Genomic DNA, 21,302 nt, shown 5'->3' with positions numbered 1-21,302 from the left:
AATTCAAAAACAAACATGTTCTTTAGTCGATCTTTTTCCGTGTGTGTTTGCAGTTAGCTCGGGTCAAACGTTACTTTTTATTCACTTGTTATTAGTAATATGTGACTCGATTTCGTGACCTACTTTAGGTTCGTTCTTTCGCGTAATAATGTATTACTACTTTTCTCTTTAGAATTTTCATGGAAAATAATCTAACTTTTTCTGTTTTTTACATTTTTTATTTTATTCTGGTAAAAAAAATATTTGTTTCGTTGTTACAAAACAAATCACTTTTTGATTTTCCTTAAAAGTTATTTATTTCACTCCTATAATGTTTTTTTTTATTAATTTCACGCAAAGCTACACGAAGGCTATCTGCGCTAGACGTTTCTAAGTTTGCAGTGTAGGACTAAAGGAAGATTGCTCGTCATCACCACCCACCGCCAACTCTTTTTACCAACGTATAATTGGATTTACCGTCACATTATAACGCACCCACAACTGAAAGGGCGAACATGTTTGGTGTTACATGGATTCGAACCCGCGATCCCCCACATTATGAGATGATTGTATTAACAATCTGATCGTGCCGGCTCATACATCTATAATAAAATACAATGACTATAGGTTCTCATTTCCACATATTAATCCATAAATTACACAGAAATATGTGGTTATTTATGTGAGTTTAATAGTGGTGTTGCTACCTTATCAAGATAGAACCTCCAGACTTACAACGCTGTAAGCTGGGTTTCGGTACCGTGATGGGCAAAGCACGAGTAGCCCATTGTGTAGCTTTGTACTTAACAACAAACAAACAAAATTTTCAAAGTAGAATCATAGGACGCCCTGCGACCATGTTTAGAATAATAAGGATGGCATCCTCAAGTACGCTATTATTATTAGGGGCGTCACTATTTATGACAATATTCTAAGTGGGAAGGGCTGTGTTGAAAGACTAATACTTATTCGTTCCAGTTGCCCTTTTCAAAATAAAATAAAATAGCTGGGCGTGGCCAAGAAATCAATGAGGTAGACTACATATCCAAGAGTCTGTTATATTTTTAAAAAATACGCGACTTGTATTTGTGGCTTGAGAAAATGTGTTATAATTGTGGAAGTCAAATCCCACTATTCGATTGGAATAGTCGACGAGCTGGCGGTAGATGTTGTGGACTCTCTGCCTTCCATCTAGTCTATAAGTTTAAAGTTAGAAAGGGCTCGTACAGATAGTCTTTGTACAGCTTTGCGTAAAATATTCAAACAAATCAACGAAAACTAAGAGTATAAGACGCCCTAAGCACAGCGATCAATTTATAGGGGAGAGATCCAAGGGCGTTAGTTGTTCTGTTGATGTCCTACTTCGTGTCCAAAGGACATTAATTAGTCCTTAGTTTACACTTTTTTACACCCATGTTTTATATGACATAAGCAACGCCTGATTATTACTTCTGGGGCATCTCTTTTGATAAGGGTAAGACCTGAAAAATGCTAATTAATTCTTGGGTGTCTCTTTCACGGAAAGGGTGGAACGTCTAGAACACATCTGGAAATATTTGCTCAGTTAGACGACAGGGTGCTCACAAATATTGACAGTATGGTTTGTTTGTCAAATATTGACAGTATGATTTGTTTGTTTATTGCCAAACATAAATCTACACAATCGCCCGTCTGCGCTCTGCCCACCGTGACTATCGGAACCCGATTCTTAGTTTGTATGAATGACGGAAGAAGAGACAGATCTACATCTGTAATCGATCTTGGTAGAACAAGATGGGTTCCTCATATTGAGGCACTAGAAGTCAAATTCTTTAACACAAAGAACCTTACCGTCTTCTAACAAGATATCATTGGACAAACCGACACGAGAAACAAAGTACTGTCCAATGAAATAGAAGAGGGTAAAATCTAATACCAAAGAACGTTTTATGGTTTGTATTAAAGCATTACATCTTTATCTACTAATTTCCAAGATTGTGTGTGCGTGTGTGTTTTTCTTATATCAAAGCCACATCGGGCTATCTTCTGAGCCCACCGAGGGGAATCGAACCCCTTATTTTAGAGTTATAAATCCGGAGACATACCGCTGTACTAGCGGGGGGCAATTTCTAACAAGTAAGATTATTAAAAACATGTACTTCTAAGTAATAGTGGTATTAAAACAACATATTTCTAAGGTTTGGTTTAGTTTCGAATTTCGCGCAACAAAAGCTATCTGCGCTAGCAGTCCCTAATATATCAGTGGAAGGTAACTAGTCATCACCCTCCACCGCCAACTCTTTGCCAACTCTTTCATCAGCGATTAATCCTTACATTATAACGCCATTCAGCTGAAACGGTGAGAATGTTTGGTGGGTCGGAGACTCGAACCCGTGACCTGCGTTCTAACCACCAAGGTATGCTAGGAACGAGGAGAATTAAAATTACAAACTCAAATAATAAACTGTTTAAAATGTTTGAAGACACAAGAATATCATAAAACGTGTGTTTCTAATGTTACTAATAATAACTGTACTTTTAATTTATTAATCGTTTAACTCTGTTGGGAAAGTACTCTAAAGAATGTAAGATACTGACAACGACAAAAGAGCAAACAAACAAACAGAATAACAAAGAAACTATGTAGATTTTAAATGGAAAAAACAAATCGTACCTCAAGCTCATTGCCTAGACAGCAATTTTCGCATAAACAAACAAATTAACGTAGAAAGTACATAGAATATAATTGGAACAAATATATTTTATCTCGAGCTCGTTTCCTGGGCAACAGTTTTCACACAAACAAACAAAATAACGTAGAAACTACGTAGAATATACTTGGAACAAATATATTTTACCTCGAGCTCGTTTCCTGGGCAACACTTTTCACGCAAACAAACAAAATAACGTAGAAACTACGTAGAATTTAGGAGGAATAAACAAACATTTCCTCGAACTCGTTGCCTAGACAACAGTTTTCGGACAAACAAATGAAATAACGTAGAAAGTACGTAGACTTTAGGTGGAACAAAGAAATCTTACCTCGAGCTCGTTGCCTAGACAACAATTTTCGGACAATCTTGTCGTAAACTCCTTCCGAAGCTACTCCGGAATCTTTCGTTAACTTTTCTTTTATCGCTATACAAATATTGTGATGAGCCAGTTGTTCTTCTAGCACGTTAAAGGCCTAGAATACAGTAGTTATGCGCATGAGCAAAAACATATACTGTATATATTAAAATGATACAACATTAAAAATAGTTTGGTTTGAATTTCGCGCTAAGCTACACTAGGGATATTTCACTAATTCAACAGTGATTAGATGGAAGGCAGCCAGTCAACACCACCCACCGCCAACTCTTGGGTTGCTATTTTAATAATGAATAATGACCGTTAAGATGTACGGTAAAGGGTATTGAAACCCGTGACTCAGGCCCTTAAAAAGTCGTAATACCAAATCAGTTTTATATCTCCGAATGTAATACTTACCAATATTCACTCCTTTACTAGCGCAGATATCTTAGTTGCTTAGCGCCATAAAACGCTAAACCCGCCAGCAACACCACAACTCCTTTACTAATAAGACAAAATTTCGGATACTTGAGAAATCTTAAAATTTAGAAACGAAAGGAAACTTTCATACTCAAATCTGAGAGTTAGATGTTCGCATGCCGTTTTCGCCAAAAAAAAAAAAAGCCAAATCCTACTTTTTAATGAGAATAACAGTAGTAAAAGAGCTGAATTGAGGCAGATGCTGTCTACTGACTCTGTTCTCTGTGTCAGCTCAAAATGTTAAACCATTATATGGAGGTAACAATTTGGTCACCTTCGCTGCACGAAGGTAGTCACACCTTGTGTAGCTGCACCAAACATGCTCGCCCTGTCAGCCGTGGGGGTGTTATAATGTTACATTCAATCCCACTATTCGTTGGTAAAAGAGTAGCCCAAGAGTTGGCAGTGAGTGATGATGACTAGCTGCCTAGTCTTACACTGCTAAATTAGGGACGGCTAGCGCAGATAGCCTTCGTGTAGCTTTGCGCGGAATTCAAACCAAGCACCCTAGCGGATAAAGCGTTAACTATTCAGAGCAATAATTCTTTATTAAGTTGTTATCAACCTTTCACAAGTATTCTTGGTGTAATTCAATTCGATTCGGGTTTTTTAAGTATTAGAAAGTATGTTTCAAGCATTTGTCAAATTTGTAATTTTAATCAGAAAGTGGCATGGCATGGCCAAACGCGTAAGGCGTACGACTAGTAATCTGAGGGTCGCGGGTTCGCATCCCCGTCGCGCCAAACATGCTCGCCCTTTCAGCCGTGAGGGCGTTATAATGTTACGGTCAATCCCACTATTCGTTGGTAAAAGAGTACCCCAAGAGTTGGCGGTGGGTGGTGATGACTAGCCGCCTTCCCTCTAGTCTTACACTGCTAAATTAGGGACGGCTAGTACAGATAGACCTCGAGTAGCTGTGTGCGAAATCCCAAAACAAAACAAACAAACAAAACAAAAGGCGTAAGAGAAGGTTGTTCATTGTCTGGCGTGTTGTACATTTTCTTAGCGAGGCCATTAGACGCAGTGTTATAGGTTCATAGGCGTATACGTAGTATATCTCACACAAATAATGACTCTTACTTTCATGCCCAGCATGTTCATGATGATTAATGACCTTACTTCATTAGTGTGTGCACGAAAAGAGTTTGCAAATTGTGAAAGACCATAGAAGTCAAAGGTAAATTGGGACAAATCAAAAGATTTGTGGTTGGGTATCTTTAGCATTCACGTTTTACAATGTACTGGGGTGAAGTAACTCGTGATGAATTTCGCGGAAAGCTACTCAAGGGCTATCTGCGCTAACCGTCCCTAAGTTAGCAGTATAAGACTAGAGGGAAGGCAACTAGTCATCACCACCCACCGCCAACTCTTGGGCTACTTTTTTACCAACGAATAGTGGAATTGACCGTCACATTATAACGCCCCCACGACTGAAAGGGGAGCATGTTTGGTGCGACGGGGATTCGAACCCGCGACTCTCCGATTACGATTCGAACGCCTTAACCCACCGGGTCATGCCCGACCTTCGAAACGTTGGCTCTTCTTTATTAGTAAAAATGTTAATACCCACACCAGCCGTCCTGCGATACAATTTACTGGATTTTTTGTTTCAAAGAACCCTATAATGGTATTAGAAATAACATTGTGTAACATAAATATTGTTTCTGGATAGTATGTGTTATTTCTTAATTGCTTGCGTTGTAAAAGTACAGAAAATGGCCATTATTCCCTTCAAACCTTGCTTTTGTGACCAGGATAATGAAATTTAGAAATTAACCTATTTTCTATGTAAAAATAGGTAAATTTGCACATATTCATTTACATAAGGTCTGAATAAAACAACATATGAATCAAGATTTACATGTATTTATACTAAAGTTATACAACAATGTTTAGAAGTGAGTAGTTTTTCGAGATTTACGATGTGATGTAAATCACTTTCACGTATCAGCCCCCAAATATGCTTGAACTAAATTGGAATAAATGTTTGAATGAACTTAGGAAGGCTATCAATAGTTAGTTATGTAAAAATTATCTTTTAAAGGAATGTATTAATTTTTCAATTCTGTCAGTTCTTTCTGTGATGCCTGATCCTAATAAATACACACAAAGATTTATAACAGTAATAATAATATGACTGTTTTGGCACAATGGTATTCATTCTATTCCTTGTGATATATCAATAACAAGTGTGACTAAAAGTGGGCTGAATCTACACGACATCAAGATGAAATGACAAGCATTACGACTTAAATATACAGGGTGTTCGGAAAGTCACTGTGCACTTATATATTTATTAACAGACGTGTTTCAATATAGAATACAGGAGGTAAATATGAATGACAATTATAAACAATGCTGAAAGTGAACCCCGTTGGCATCAGTACAGGCCTGGATCCTTCTTATTTTGTTTCTAAACACCGCTATCGGTTGCTGGCTTGAAATAGACTGAATAAAATATGATTAAAAACTACACAGTGACTTTCCGAACACCCTGTATTAGTTTGTTCGTAATTAAGCACGAAGTTACACAGTGGGCTATTTGTGCTCTGCTCACCACGGGTATCGAAACCCGTTTTCTAGCGGTGTGAGTCCACAGATATATCGCTGTGCCTCTGGAAGGCAATTAGAAACCATTAACCATTTAAATATTGACAAACCATTATTAAGCAAATCATTAATGAAACAGTAATTAAATGTACATGGCAATTTAAAATTAGATTGGATTATAATTAAATGTTATATCCAACCAAAATATATGAAAAAAAAATTCCATTGTTTTATAAAAAGTCGTTTTTGGATTCGCTAAACCAGGATCATTATTGCCAGAAAGATTACAAGTAACTATGAAAGAACTATTATTTTTTAAATTCTAACATCAAAGCAGTGGATGGTAATTACATTTATAATGAATTTGTTATTAAGAGTGAAACCACTTGCAATAGAAATTTGTGTTATGAGGCAGTGCTGTTTTTTTTTTAAACCTTCACATTAATAAATTGTTTATTGAAAGATTTTTCTACCTTGACAATATTAACAAATAATAGCTTTGAACGATGTTTTCAAGCATTGTGGAGTGCCATACCCAATGTTGGAGAGAAGCGACTGAAAATTCTTTGGATTCAATGGGGACTCAGCAGATAGCCCCATGTGACTTTGCTATAAAAAAACAAACAAACTGTATTCAATGGAACACGGTTTTGGTTTATAACCATACAAAATTTACATTCATCTTAATAATAAGATGGTTTCTAGTATCTCCGTTAAAGTTTTGTTTGTTTGTTTGTTTTTGAATTTCGCACAAAGCTACTCGAGGGCTATCTGTGCTAGCCGTCCCTAATTTTACAGTGTAAGACTAGAGGTTAACCATGGCTGAAAGGGCGAGCATGGGATGCGAACCCGCGACCCTCAGATTAGGGGTCGCATGCCTTAACACGTTCGACTATGCCGGGCCACCGTTAAAGTTATGTACTAATACAAGCACTGGCGATGTATGTGGCAGAATTTATATTGAAAGTGTAAAGAAAACATAATGGTTGATGCTGGTTATCTGTCACTATAAAAATCTGTAATAACTAATTACAGGTCCAGCATGGCCAGATGGTTAAGGCCCTAGACTCGTAATCCGAGGGTCGCGTGTTCAAATCCCCGTCGCACCAAACATGCTCGCTCTTTCAGCCGTTGGGGCGATATAATGTGACGGTCAATCCCACTATTCATTGGCAGAAAAGTAGTTCAAGAGTTGGCGGTAGGTGGTTATGATTAGCTGCCTTCCCTCCAGTCTTACGCTGTTAAATAAGGGACGGCTAGCGCAGATAGCCCTCGTGTAGGTTTGCGCGAAATTAAAAAAACAGTCAAACAATAAATACCAAGTTCAAAATTATAAATAATTTATAATGACGTCTGTTGTCTTTATGGTAGATTTAGAGAAACAGTTGAACGTATTTACTTTGAATGTGAAGATATACAACGCATTTTTGGAATTGTATTAAGCATTTGTTTTAATTATTATAAAGAATTCTGTTTGTATTACAAAGTTTAAATTAACCATGTTTTCTGTTGTAGTTTTTTTTTATCTAGAAAGATCTCTACAGCCAATTATGTTTCATGCCATTTCATTGGTCAAATATATTCTGTTCACCAAAAAAACAAATGGGGGACTCTCGATGCGTTAGCGAAGGGTGGCGGGTTCGAATACCATACTTGAACATTTTTTGGTTGGTAACCCTCGAGTTGGTGGTGAGTGTTATTTAGTATAGCTGCCTTCCCTCTATATTATCACGTCAATTCAAAATCGGGGACAGCTATTGGTCGAGTACCTTTGCGCTAAATTCAAAATAAATAATTGATTTCTGCATTTTTATACTTGTATATTATTACTATTCTACTGGCGCAGCGGCATGTCTGTGGACTTACAACGCTAGAAACCTGGTTTCGATATTCGTAATGGGCAGAGCACCGATAGCCCATTGTGTAACTATGTGCTTAATTGCAAACAAACAAAACCTCCTTTACTAAAGTAATTTCATTTCAAGCCCCTTCGAAATTAATTGCTCGTGTTATGATCTAGAGAAATTTAATATTAATATAAAAAAAATAAAGTTATATAAGAATTGCTCAAGCATCGCGAACGTGGAAAAGTCAAGTAATATTATGCCACACCCATTCAGAGTTTCTTTAAAGGAATAGGCGGTCGTTTTCACGCTTAATATTATATTGTAAACGTGTGATTTTATCAGAAAAGCGATGAAAATTTGCCCCGACTTGTGCTAAAACACATAAAAAGTTTATTATGAAATTATGCTAATCGCACTGCATTGGATAGTGGTGCCCTCTATTAATTGGTTTTCTCAAACACAGCGAATCTACTCAATTTCTAATTCTCGTCTCCAGCACATAACACTCTATGTTTGAAAATGTTATTCAATGCTATAGATCTGAATATATTAATATAGGGTCAAACATACGTTTATTAAGATTAATGGTTGTAACCTTAAGCCTAAAGGTTTAGAGAAGAAAACATATAATTAATAGTGTAATTGATAACTCTGCCCTGCTTTGAAGCTGTTTAATTATAGTAGCGAAACGGATACCAACTTATGAAAGGATAAGTTCTATTGTTGTTATGATGCATAATATTTGTCGAAGAGAATCATATTTTGTTTCATAGCTTACTGTGGGTAATAGAAACTACCGCACAGTTGATAAAGATACACTGTCTGGAAAAAAAAAAAAAGAACTTACCTTAATACCGTAAGTAGATTCTTCGTATAAGATAGAAACATACGTCCAGTTGAGGATTTTGATTATTTCTACCATAGCTTGTGCTTGATTAGTGTCAGAGGGCACAGTTCTTAGAAAGTATTCATATCTTTGTTTGTTACTCAGTTCAGGACTTGTAGAAAAGAAACTGACCTAGAATAAACAATATAATAGTAAGAACTTCATAAAACTGAGGTGAGATAAACGATATAACAGTCAGAGTTTTATAAAACTGACCTAGGATAAACAATATAATAGTCAGAGTTTTATAAAACTGACCTAGAATAAATAATATAATAGTCAGAGTTTTATAAAACTGACCTAGGATAAACAATATAATACTTCGAGATTTGCAAAACTGGCCAAGGATAAACAACATTTTAGTCAGAACTTCATAAAACTGATCTAGAATAAATAATATAATAGTTGGAACTTTACAAAACTGACCAAGGATAAACAATACAATAGTTAGAGCTTTACAAAACTGACCAAGGATAAACAATATAATAATAGTCAAAGCTTTATAAAACTAATCCAGGATAAACAACATAATAATAGTCAGAGATTTATAAACGCACGCTTTCATTATTCAAACTATCAATGTTAACACTGAGGTTTCTTTGTTTTGAATTTCGCGTAGAGCTACACGGGGGCTATCTGCATTAGCCGTCCCTAATTTAGTAGTGTAAGACTAGAGGGAAGGCAGCTAGTCATCACCATCCACAGCCAACTCTTGGGTTGCTCTTTTACCAATGAATAATGGGATTGAGCGTTACGTTATAACGCCCTCGCAACAGAAAGGGCGAACAAATTTGGCGTAACGGGGATTCGAATCTGCGACTCTTAGACTGGGAGTCGAGCATCGTAATCATCTGGCCAAGCTGGGTTCTGTATTCAGGAAAGGAAAACCACATTAAGTACTTGAGACTTCAAGACCAGCGAAAAAAAAAAAAAAAAAGAGCATTCATGACGTCAGCACTTTTCCGCGAAATATGAGTATCAATGACGTCATTACTGTAACAGGAAACACAGGACAGAATACTTATCTTATTAGAAACAGATGTTTAGTCCATTATAAAACTACACAAAAATAGCTAAGTTATAATGAAAGATCAATAAAAGTATTGGTGTTTTGATCTTGGTAGGATCATTACCACAGGAAGGCAGAAAAACACCAAATATGAACCAAGGGAAACCTAAATAGCCAAGGTTTAACACTCCTACGAAAAGACGTTTCTAGTCCTGATTTCTCCAAGCCCGTTCCCCCGGCTGTGGTTTCGCTAGATAGTAGACAGGGACAGTGGGAATCTCGTTAATCCATTCATTAATGGATTTAAATGGCAATTTCCTTTAAATACAAAATTATTAGCCTAATATTAATAACCTTTCAAGTTGCTCTGGGGCCTATTAGGCCCCACTTTTCGTAGGAGTTTTAAGAATGTAATATTAACGAAAAGTCGAAAAGGTAAGGATTTTTACGATTGGTCTTGTATTTGTTTTGATACACAAAATTTGAGTTAAAAATGTATCTCAGAACGGGTGGTACGAGTATTGACACTTTTATTGATAAGGTGTGTGTGTTTTCTTATAGCAAAGCCACATCGGGCTATCTGCTGAGCCCACCGAGGGGAATCGAACCCCTGATTTTAGCGTTGTAAATCCGGAGACATACCGCTGTACTAGTGGAGGGCTTATTGATAAGGAGAGAATGACCTTTCGACCTTCCTAGGTCATCTCCAGGTTAACTTTGTAAACGTTGTTCTTTGCTTATCAATAAAAGAGTTTATACCCACACCAGCCGTTTTGAGATACATTTTTATTTCAAGTGGGTTTCTCTTCATAAAAAATTCAAGATAGCTTAATTATAAATGACTTCGCCATTTGCTCGGATATTTCTGATTAAAACAAAAGATAAATATACATAAAATATGAGTCTCGAAAGCAGAAGTCAGCGTAAGGATACAGATGGAACGTAGTCCATAAAAGACATACAAAACTACATAATTATCTTTAGTCCTAAAACGACCTTAGGAGCTGTATTGGAGGAATTTATATTTTCAGGAAAATCGTGTCAAATGAAGTGTTTTTATTTTTCCATATTCTAAACCGACAGTAACTGACAGAGAATAAATATCTCAGTTCGTAAGTTAGAAGGTAGAAAACAATATTAGCATCCTACGCTTATTATTACCGACAGTAACTGACAGAGAATAAATATCTCAGTTCGTAAGTTAGAAGGTAGAAAACAATATTAGCATCCTACGCTTATTATTACCGACAGTAACTGACAGAGAATAAATATCTCAGTTCGTAAGTTAGAAGGTAGAAAACAATATTAGCATCCTACGCTTATTATTACTGACAGTAACTGACAGAGAATAAATATCTCAGTTCGTAAGTTAGAAGGTAGAAAACAATATTAGCATCCTACGCTTATTATTACTGACAGTAACTGACAGAGAATAAATATCTCAGTTCGTAAGTTAGAAGGTAGAAAACAATATTAGCATCCTACGCTTATTATTACCGACAGTAACTGACAGAGAATAAATATCTCAGTTCGTAAGTTAGAAGGTAGAAAACAATATTAGCATCCTACGCTTATTATTACTGTACTTTACTGGGCGACTGGCTGGAGTACCAGTTCTCTGGGTGAAAGGTTACCTTAGGACATGAAAAGTTGCTTCCCACATATAAAACTGTAAAACGTAAAAGCCCATAAAAACTACAAGACACAGAATGTGAAACTGCACACTTGCACGTATCTTCGCATAGACCCATCAAACTTTCATGCCAAATTTGATATAAAGATCCGTCCACAGGACACAGGTAGTGGCAACAAACGTGAAAAAAAGGGTCATAAAAATCGCAAAACGCATATTGCGCAACTGAAAATTTGTATTTACCCTTGCATGGACCTACTGAACTTCCTTACCAATTTTGGTTAAAATCCATCTATAGCTTACGAAGTAGTTACGTGGACATACAACAGATAATGGATTTTGATATTATATTTATATGAATACATGAAGAAATTCTGGTGACATTTTAAAGAAATGAGATTTGTTTGCTTGTCGTTAAACCCATGGCTATACAATCTGTTGTTGTTGTTTTTTGTGTTACAAGCTTTTACACATACTGCTGTGCCACTGAGAGCCAGGAAATGATAGTGAGAAACATGTATCAGAAAAATGAACGATCTCTCTTCCTCCCCCGACTCTCAGCTTGATGGTCGTTTTGATTTGTGGTTTATTTATAAATGTGTATATGTGTATGTACTCTGTGTTTTCTTCTGTAAGGAAACCAAATATATCTCTTGAAATAGCTGCTTTGCACTGCGACCTCTTGTCCCAAAATTAAATACTGTTCTTTAGGACTACATCTGTCGTGCAGAATGTACATATATTTAGACAAACGGATAACATTCTTGGTATGCCCTTTGAATGTTCCTTTTTATCGTTTCGGTAACGGGACACGAACAATAGATCCTAAGATCCACTGAGCATATAACTAATAATGCCATGAGTAGTAATTCGATGTTTCTTTTTTTTTTTTGATCTAATAATAATAGAACAATTATTATAAACTTTTGCCATAACATACATTGGCCAAGTCCAGCAGTGACACAAATATTTGTCTATAAATCTACCTTAAATAAGTTTATTTCAGATAAATGGTTTCGTTTTGATTTTATTTACTGATTATAAGTATTACTTTATTACAAGTAATGAAACTCAAAATCGTATGTATACTTCAGAATGATCGCACTAGTAATCAAAACGTCATACATCTTTATAAAAAGATTTATTCTCTACTGTAAAGCCTGTAACTTTTAATGAACTAATATTTATTTTGGATAAGCTCTCTTATATTTTAAAAACGAAGTCTTCCTGTTAAACTAATAATGTGGGAAATGTTACTAACACTTGGGACTTGCTTTATCGGGATAAACTAGTCAAGGTTACAGGTTTGCTTTGAGGTGAAGTAAAAGTAATGATGTGGGAAATGTTACTAACACTTGGGACTTGCCCTATCGGGATAAACTAGTCGAGGTTACAGGTTTGCTTTGAGGTGAAGTTAAACTAATGATGTGGGAAATGTTACTAACACTTGGGACTTGCCTTATCGGGATAAACTAGTCGAGGTTACAGGTTTGCTTTGAGGTGAAGTTAAACTAATGATGTGGGAAATGTTACTAACACTTGGGACTTGCCTTATCGGGATAAACTAGTCAAGGTTACAGGTTTGCTTTGAGGTGAAGTTAAACTAATGATGTGGGAAATGTTACTAACACTTGGGACTTGCCTTATCGGGATAAACTGGTCAAGGTTACAGGTTTGCTTTGAGGTGAAATTTTCATCCGATACAAATAAACTTTGTCATCTAACGAATTCAAAGTTTCTCTCGTGTCATAGTTGTTTCAGATACCCATCATTTTCATGTTGTTTGTTTGGAGCCCTGATGTTAGGAGTACTCGATTCTCAATCTGAGAGTCGAAGGTTCGAATCCTTATCATATCAAACATACTCGCCCTTTGAGCTGTTGGTTCGTTTGTTTGTTTTTGAATTTCGCGCAAAGCTACACGAGGGCTACCTGCACTAGCCGTCCCGAATTTAGCAGTGTAAGACTAGAGAGAAGGCAGCTAGTCATCACCACCCACCGCCAACTCTTGGGCTACTCTTTTAACAACGAATAGTGGGATCGACCTTCACATTATAATGCCCCCACGACTGAAAGGGCGACCATGTTTGGTGTGATGGAAATTGGAACCCCCGACCCTCAGATTACGAGTCGAACGCCATAACCCACCTGGCCATGCCGGGCCTCCGTTTGTTGAGAAAGGTGTATCCCAGGAGTTGGTGGTGAGTGGTGTTAACTAGCTGTCTTCCTTCTAGTCTTACTGCTGTTATAACAGAGGCGGGTAGAGTAAACAATACTCATGTAGCTTAGCACAAAATTCAAAGTTTTTTTTTTGCTTCAAAGGTAGTTATAGGAACACCACTGAGTTTCCTTTAATGGTGATTTCTGTTATGGTTATTCCAATTTTGGGATTTTTGATGGTTTGGAAGTGAAACGTTAGTGTAACTACAGGCATAAATTTATTGCAACGTCTAATCAAAATAAGAGCAAATACCTACAGTTGAATCTTGCGCAATTATTTAATTGCAATTCTACAGACCAGTGCAAAAGTAAAACGCATGAAACGTAGTCGTTGTATTTCGTGATGACGAGAAACCCACTTGAAGTAAAGTGTATCTCTGGACGGCTGGTTTGGATATTAACACTTTTACCTAAGAAGGTCGGAACATTGTTCTCTGCTTTGTTTGGGTAAAGTGTTAATACCCATACCAGCCGTCCAGAGATACATTTTTAGTCTTTGTATTGCTTTAATTTGATAATTCATTGCGGTTGTCAACTGTTCAGTGTTTCAAAATTCTATTTAACGAAATGTAACCTCATTAATTCGCCTACCACTGACGCAACTTATCCGTTCTTTTTCACTCGTCCTACTACCCTATCGATCCCCTACCCACCTTTGTGTTTTTATTCTGAAGCATTCTGGTATCGTCGACGAAGGTTTAAATAATATTTCGTAATATAGAAAGTTTATCATCAGATATGATGCTTTATTCCAAGACCGCGCCTCTCTTGCAAAAGTCAAATTGCAACGTAGTCTTTTGCAAATGTTATCGCTTTCAGTTTATTACATTTTGTCATTCGCTGACGTTTCTGTAATGACGTCAGACTGTCTTGATGTAAACACGTGCTGTTTAGAAAACACGTGTATCATTCTCTACTGCAAAAATGCCTACGTTAATGTTATTAGGAACTTTCCAGTTAAGCATTTATCTTACAATATAACTTTAAACTAGAACAGATGAAACCACCAGGTAGTGTAAGTTGTCCAAGCTTAGCTTATGGGATTATAAATAACTTGTGATTAGAGTGCGCTACCCACCAACATAAATCAGAACTAATCGCTAGTCTAGTACCAGAAGAATAGCTACGGCAACTTAGCCTTTTGTTTTCAAATTGTCAACTCGGTTCCTGAAGTTGGTTATTTGTTTTTATTAATTTCGAGCAAAGCTAGATGAGAGCTATCTGCACTAGCCTTCCATAATTTAGCAGTGTAAGTCTAGAGGGAAGGCAGCTAGTCATCACCACCCACAGCGAAGTCTTGGGCTACTCTCTTAACAACAAATAGTGGGATTAACCGTCACATTATAATGCCACACAGTTGAAAGGGCGAGCATGTTTGATGTGACGGGATTCGAACCCGTAAACCTCAGATTACAAGTGTACCTCCCCCTAACCACCTGGCCATGCCGGACCGACTGCTTGCGACTATTTGCTTTCTGTTTCTGGTCCGTAATATAAAATAAAGATCGGATATAGCGAACCATAGCGTTTTTCTGACTATGTAATTTAGAGAGTTGTGTGTACTGATGCCAAACTGGTGAACGAAGAAACGATTTGAATGGTGCTCGTGCTAATAATAGCGTTGTATATTTTTTCTCATCTAAGTAAAACGTTGACATAAACTGCGTGTTGAGGATAAAAAAAATCGAAGTGATGCAATAAAAAAAATGGATTTATTTGTTTTATCGCAAAACCACATCGGACTATTTACACTGTGTCCACCGCGGGGAATCGAACACTTGATCTTTGAGTTGTAAGTCTGTAAACTTACCACTGACCCCACAGGGAGACAAAAAAAAAGAGATAAAAGTGTCCACCGCGGGGAATCGAACACTTGATCTTTGAGTTGTAAGTCTGTAAACTTACCACTGACCCCACAGGGGGACAAAAAAAAGATAAAAGTGTCCACCGCGGGGAATCGAACTCTTGATCTCTGAGTTGTAAGTCTGTAAACTTACCACTGACCCCACAGGGGGACAAAAAAAAAGAGATAAAAGTGTCCACCGCGGGGAATCGAACACTTGATCTTTGAGTTGTAAGTCTGTAAACTTACCACTGACCCCACAGGGGGACAAAAAAGAGATAAAAGTGTCCACCGCGGGGAATCGAACTCTTGATCTCTGAGTTGTAAGTCTGTAAACTTACCACTGACCCTACAGGGGGACAAAAAAGAGATAAAAGTGTAACTTAGAAAGCATTGTAGTTAAAAGTGTTCTCTGACATCTTGTTGACAAAAATATTGTGTAAACCCACATAGCGGCTAAAATAAAACTAGCAAATTACAGCTGATACACATTAGCGTGAAATATTATCACGCTTTAGGCTTAACAACCTTTAGTATGCACATTTCATAAGTCTCAATCAATTTCAACAGCGAATCTCCCAGCCAATCAGGCTACTATGTTATTTCGTCTTAGGGAGATACTGATCCGCTCTTTCCTTAACTGTCTTGTAAATTACGCAGAATATGAGTTACCGTATGAGGATTTCGACAGCGTTTCTCAGTCAGCTCTGAATTAATATGTTATTATTATATGGAAGATTAAAATTTTATCATTATGATTTGCTTGAGGTCGTGGTGTTTACTGTTATACAATATCCTAAGCGAATCTCGCAAAACCAGTAACCGTCGATTTTCCGTCGAGATTCATCTTACCTCAGAGGACAGATGTCAGAAGCATCCGGTTTGGAAGCACACTTCCAAACACAAGGTGGTAAATGATGGATGGCGTAGCAGTTGTGAATGCGATAATAACGAGGTACGATAAAAGAGGCCAGTGAATAATTTCCGTTTTTCCTATTAAAAATGCCAAATATTCGAATAGACGCACATCTAAACACTGAGTGTGTTTAAAGACACGTCGAAAAACATGGACAGCCACGAACAGAACGGTTAACTTTATGAAGAACCGTAAACCATTAAGATAACAACATCTGTAGACAAAGCCATAGCATATGGCGCCCAATCATCGCATTTTATTTTTACTCTTCCGGATCTGATATGGACCTTAGTTTGTTACTAATATTCCGGATCTGATATGGACCTTAGTTTGTTACTAATATTCTGGATCTGATATGGACCTTAGTTTGTTTCTAATATTCCGGATCTGATATGGACCTTAGTTTGTTTCTAATATTTCGGATCTGATATGGACCTCAGTTTGTTACTGATATTCCGGATCTGATATGGACCTCAGTTTGTTACTGATATTCCGGATCTGATATGGACCTCAGTTTGTTACTGATATTCCGGATCTGATATGGACCTTAGTTTGTTACTAATATTCCGGCTCTGATATGGACCTTAGTTTGTTTCTAATATTCCGGATTTTATATGGACCTTAGTTTGTTACTAATATTCCGGATCTGATATGGACCTTAGTTTATTTCTAATATTCCGTATCTGATATGGACCTCAGTTTGTTACTAATATTCCGGATCTGATATGGACCTTAGTTTGTTACTAATATTCCGGATCTGATATAGACCTTAGTTTGTTACTAATATTCCGGATCTGATATGGACCTTAGTTTGTTACTAATATTACTGATCTGATATGGACCTCAGTTTGTTTCTAATATTCCGGATCTGATATGGACCTTAGTTTGTTACTAATATTCCAGAACTGATATGGACCTTAGTTTGTTACTAATATTCCGGATCTGATATGGACCTTAGTTTGTTACTAATATTTACACAGTTGGTCTGGTTGCCTCAGAAATTTGTCTTTAAAAATGGTATGAAAATTTATTAGCTATAATCCAAATTAGATAATATAAAATTATATATCGGTAAAACATTTCCTGCTATATTTATTGAAGTAATGTCGCTTCCTAGTAAGAACAACGAGAACAAAACATTTTAATACGTTTGTTTTATGAGACATTTAGTACAGTGATAAATCCGCATTGACATTCTTAATCTTAGAGTGATAATCTAGAGGGGAGGCAGATAATTTACCCCATCTACCGCCAAATATAGTTAAATTTGACTGCACTCTTATAACGCAACCACGGTTACAAAAAGTAGAGCGCTTTTTTACACAACGCTTGATCTAAATTGTTTGTTTGTTTCTGAATTTCACACAAAGCTACTCAAGGGCTAACAGTAAACAGTAGATAATAAATGAAAATATATAAACTGCAAATGGGGATACTAATAAAAGATAATGTTGGGGACACTGTAGTTATTATTTACTCAAATAAGAATCCCCTACTTTCGTTCAGTGCTTTATTTAAAATTACATTTGGTGAAATCAAAATAGGGATTTGTAGTTCGAGTGAATAATGTATACAGTATCTCCAGCTTTGTTTACTGTTTACGATTCCTGTTTTGTATTTATCTCGTTTGCTGGCTTTGTGCTCAACTATAAGCAAATGATTAGTTGATATAGTAGCAAAGTTTATACATTGTAATAACAACAAACACAGCTTATAACTCGCTGATACTATTTTCACTTCATCCATAATGTAGGGTTTGGCTCCCTAAAGACACAGGTTGTAAATTGTACAAAGCACTGAATATCAACATGTTACAGTAATCCAATGTTCATCTATTATTGGCTGGTAATTCCTGTTTCACCCTGTATTTCAGCTTTTCTGAGGATCAACTGACGTATGTACAAAAGCTACTTACAAAGGGGCAACAGTAACATCGTTCACACTAGAATTATGATTTTTTTCTTTTAGCTTCTCTAAGAGACAAATCAACTTTTTAGTGCAGCTATGACCTTTGTATTCTACAAAAGGTTTTGGTACAATATACCAAGCGTTTTTGTTGTACACAAGTCAGAGAATAATAGAAAGAAGGAGAACAGACCTTGTAAGTCTAATATACGTATTTTTGTGCGCATTTTAATGTGTAAAGTTTTAGCAGTCAGTGGTAAATGCATTAATCTGTATTTTAGACGACAGTTCTACTGTTTAAGATGTTTTTTTCCTGAGCGTTCTACAGTGGAACCCTCTAAGCGGCCACACCTCAGATTCGGTCACCCCTTGAAAGCGGTAATTCAATCACAGTCCCTTTTTTGTTTACATAATCCCTAATTATGAACAGTGGAACCCCTCTGATCAGGCCAGTTTGTCTCAGTCCCGAAGGTGGCTGCTTTAGAGGGGTTTCAGTGTATTAGGGTTTTGTGCAATTCCTAGCGATCGTCATTATGAACCACTGTCGCGGTTCACGACATTGTTAACTTCACAGCACAAATGATAGTGTTACCTGTGGAATCTTGAAAAGTCGAAGCAAGTTTGCAACCTGTATAGACGTAACGCTAGAGGCCGCTCCAAGCACTCCTGATATTATTTTTTGCCGAATAACAGGACTTGAGCCATCTGGACATCGGTACGTACCGTCGTCAATATTACGTATAGAACCTGTGGAGGAAAACACGTCAATCAAGACAGTATTTTTAAATAAAATGAATAACACGTATATTACCAATGACTTCTGATCAGAAGTAAGCTAATTATAGATACAAGAACTGAAGAGTAACTTAATTAATTAATTAAATCAAAATAATATCAGAAATCAATACGCATGAAAGGACAAACCATTACTGACTAGAATCCTTATTCGTGTATCATCGCTATTAAGAATAATCTTGGCCGTAATTCCAATAATGTCTCTCGAGAATTGGCCATCTTTGAAAGTTTATATTGGCCCTAAATTGTAATTCTTGATGACGAGAAACTCACTTGAAATAAAGATGTATCTCAGAACGGCTGGTATAAGTATTAACACTATTACTGATAAGCATGGAATGGCCAAGTGTGTTAAGGCGTTCGACTCGTAATCCGTGGGTCGCGGGTTCGAGTCCCGGTCGCACTAAATATGCTCGCCCTTTCAGCCGTTGGGGCGTTATACAGTGACGGTCAATCCCACTATTCGTTGGTAAAAGAGTAGCCCAAGAGTTGGGCGTGAGCGGTGATGACTAGTAAAATTAGGGACGGCTAGCCGTCGTGTAGCTTTGCGCGAAATTCACAACAAACAAACTGATAAGCAGAGAACAACGTTTTGAGAGTAGATGTGTTTCTTCATTGCTTAATTTTCGGTCGAATCTGTTAATAAACGAGGTTTGCTGGTAGTTCGTCGTGTTGGCGTTTTTGTTGTTGTTGGCACCTTAATTTATCTAGTTTCTTGTTGCGGTGGACCTTTTTTTCTGAGATACATGGACCTAAATCCATATGATAAGCTAACAATCAGTTGTTTAACTACGAAGGATCCTCCGCCCCAACCCCACACACATAAAAGGTAATTAGGCTTCCATTTGGCTCAGCTCCTCCACAGTTGGAGGAGCTGCAGAAAGGGCAAATTTACGCCAGCGCTAACAATGAGAAATGACAAAAGTGGTATTCAGCAACAATGATAAGTTCGGGGGAGGGGGCGAAACGTCTCTGTTAGGAAATCATGTGGGACGTCTAATATAAGAAAGCTTAACACGTTGTCTCGCAAGCCTATTTTGCCGATATTTTCCAAGGTCCCACTACTTATTTTACAATAATTTTTTTCTTAAGGAAGAGTGTTTATATAACCGTTGTGTCCCAGCCAGTAAGTGGCCCTTTAGAAAGCAAATAGAGCACGACTCACCAGTGGGTCGTATGGGTCTTACTGGAAGACTATCACAACCCACAGGTGGGTCCGTGTGTGAGCCAACGTGTCAAAATATAATTGTAACGTTTTATTCGTTAATTCAATGAAGAAAACTTGTTAAAATGATCTTTGTTTTGTAATTACGTAATTACAAGTCATTGTTCTGAAATACTGAAGTAAGGCTTAGCTTTTGCACTGCAATTTTAATTTACTTTGCTTCGCCGTAACAAAACCAAAACTCTCTTGTAAAACTGTAATAATTTGTTCTTTAAAATTACTTTCTTTAACTTGCCACTCTCGGATAAACTTTGGGATGTAGGTCTGTGTGTGGATGTTGTAATAACAAAACAACATCGGGCCGCGTCCACCAATCGATTTTAACGTTATAAGTCCACAGGCTTACTGCTGTCTCACCAAGGAACAAAAATATTTATTTTTATCACAAGCAAGCAACTATTTCAATTTCTGTTGTATTGTTGTTGGCTATGTTAATGAAAGCCTATTTTTAGGGACGCAAGCGTATTGATTTCCCTTTGAGCCGCCAGGAGGATAGTTTTGAAAATGCTTAAAAATTTGCAGATCATTTCCCTTGTTTTACCATCTTTTCCGTGAATTTTAAAAATTCTAACTGTGATAAGAGTAGCCTGCATCCACCATAACAATCATATCACAAAGTAGAATTAATTTCCGATTGAGGCGCTAGTCGCTAGAAATTGAGGAAGCAGGGGAGTAGGCGCAAAGAACGGAAGATATTCTTAACAAAAAGCCTGCAGTCGAATGTCGGCCTTGAATAAATGTTCCAATCTATTAACCTCGATTAATGAGCTGTAGTGTTCAAAGGAGTACGCACTTTAATTTTACTTGCTAAACAGCTGGGCTACACAGTCAACGGGAATCAGTTAACTTACTAATAAAGGACGGAGAAAGTAAAGTCTCTCACTGTGAAAATCTGGTTAGTAAAATTAACGAAAACTAATTACCGAAGTATGTTGTTATGATGAAGCATCAGATTTATATCTGCT

At 37.0% G+C, this 21,302-nt stretch overlaps 1 protein-coding gene across 1 annotated transcript in view; it reads right to left on the bottom strand.

The window, feature by feature from the left end:
* The window catches only part of LOC143254315 (metabotropic glutamate receptor 2-like), a 61,460-nt gene that overhangs the window by 19,173 nt on the left and 20,985 nt on the right, over positions 1-21,302 (bottom strand). The window contains exons 2-4 of the mRNA XM_076509293.1: positions 18,910-19,064; positions 8,755-8,925; positions 3,001-3,145 (exon numbers count right to left, since the gene is read on the bottom strand). Coding sequence (XP_076365408.1) covers positions 3,001-3,145; positions 8,755-8,925; positions 18,910-19,064 — 471 coding nt within the window. The remainder of the gene's footprint in view (positions 1-3,000; positions 3,146-8,754; positions 8,926-18,909; positions 19,065-21,302) is intronic.

Source organism: Tachypleus tridentatus, chromosome 6 (assembly GCF_004210375.1).
Source record: "Tachypleus tridentatus isolate NWPU-2018 chromosome 6, ASM421037v1, whole genome shotgun sequence".
NCBI lineage: Eukaryota > Metazoa > Arthropoda > Merostomata > Xiphosura > Limulidae > Tachypleus > Tachypleus tridentatus.
Note: the sequence above shows the minus strand (reverse complement) of the source record. Positions and strands in the feature narration are given on the sequence as shown.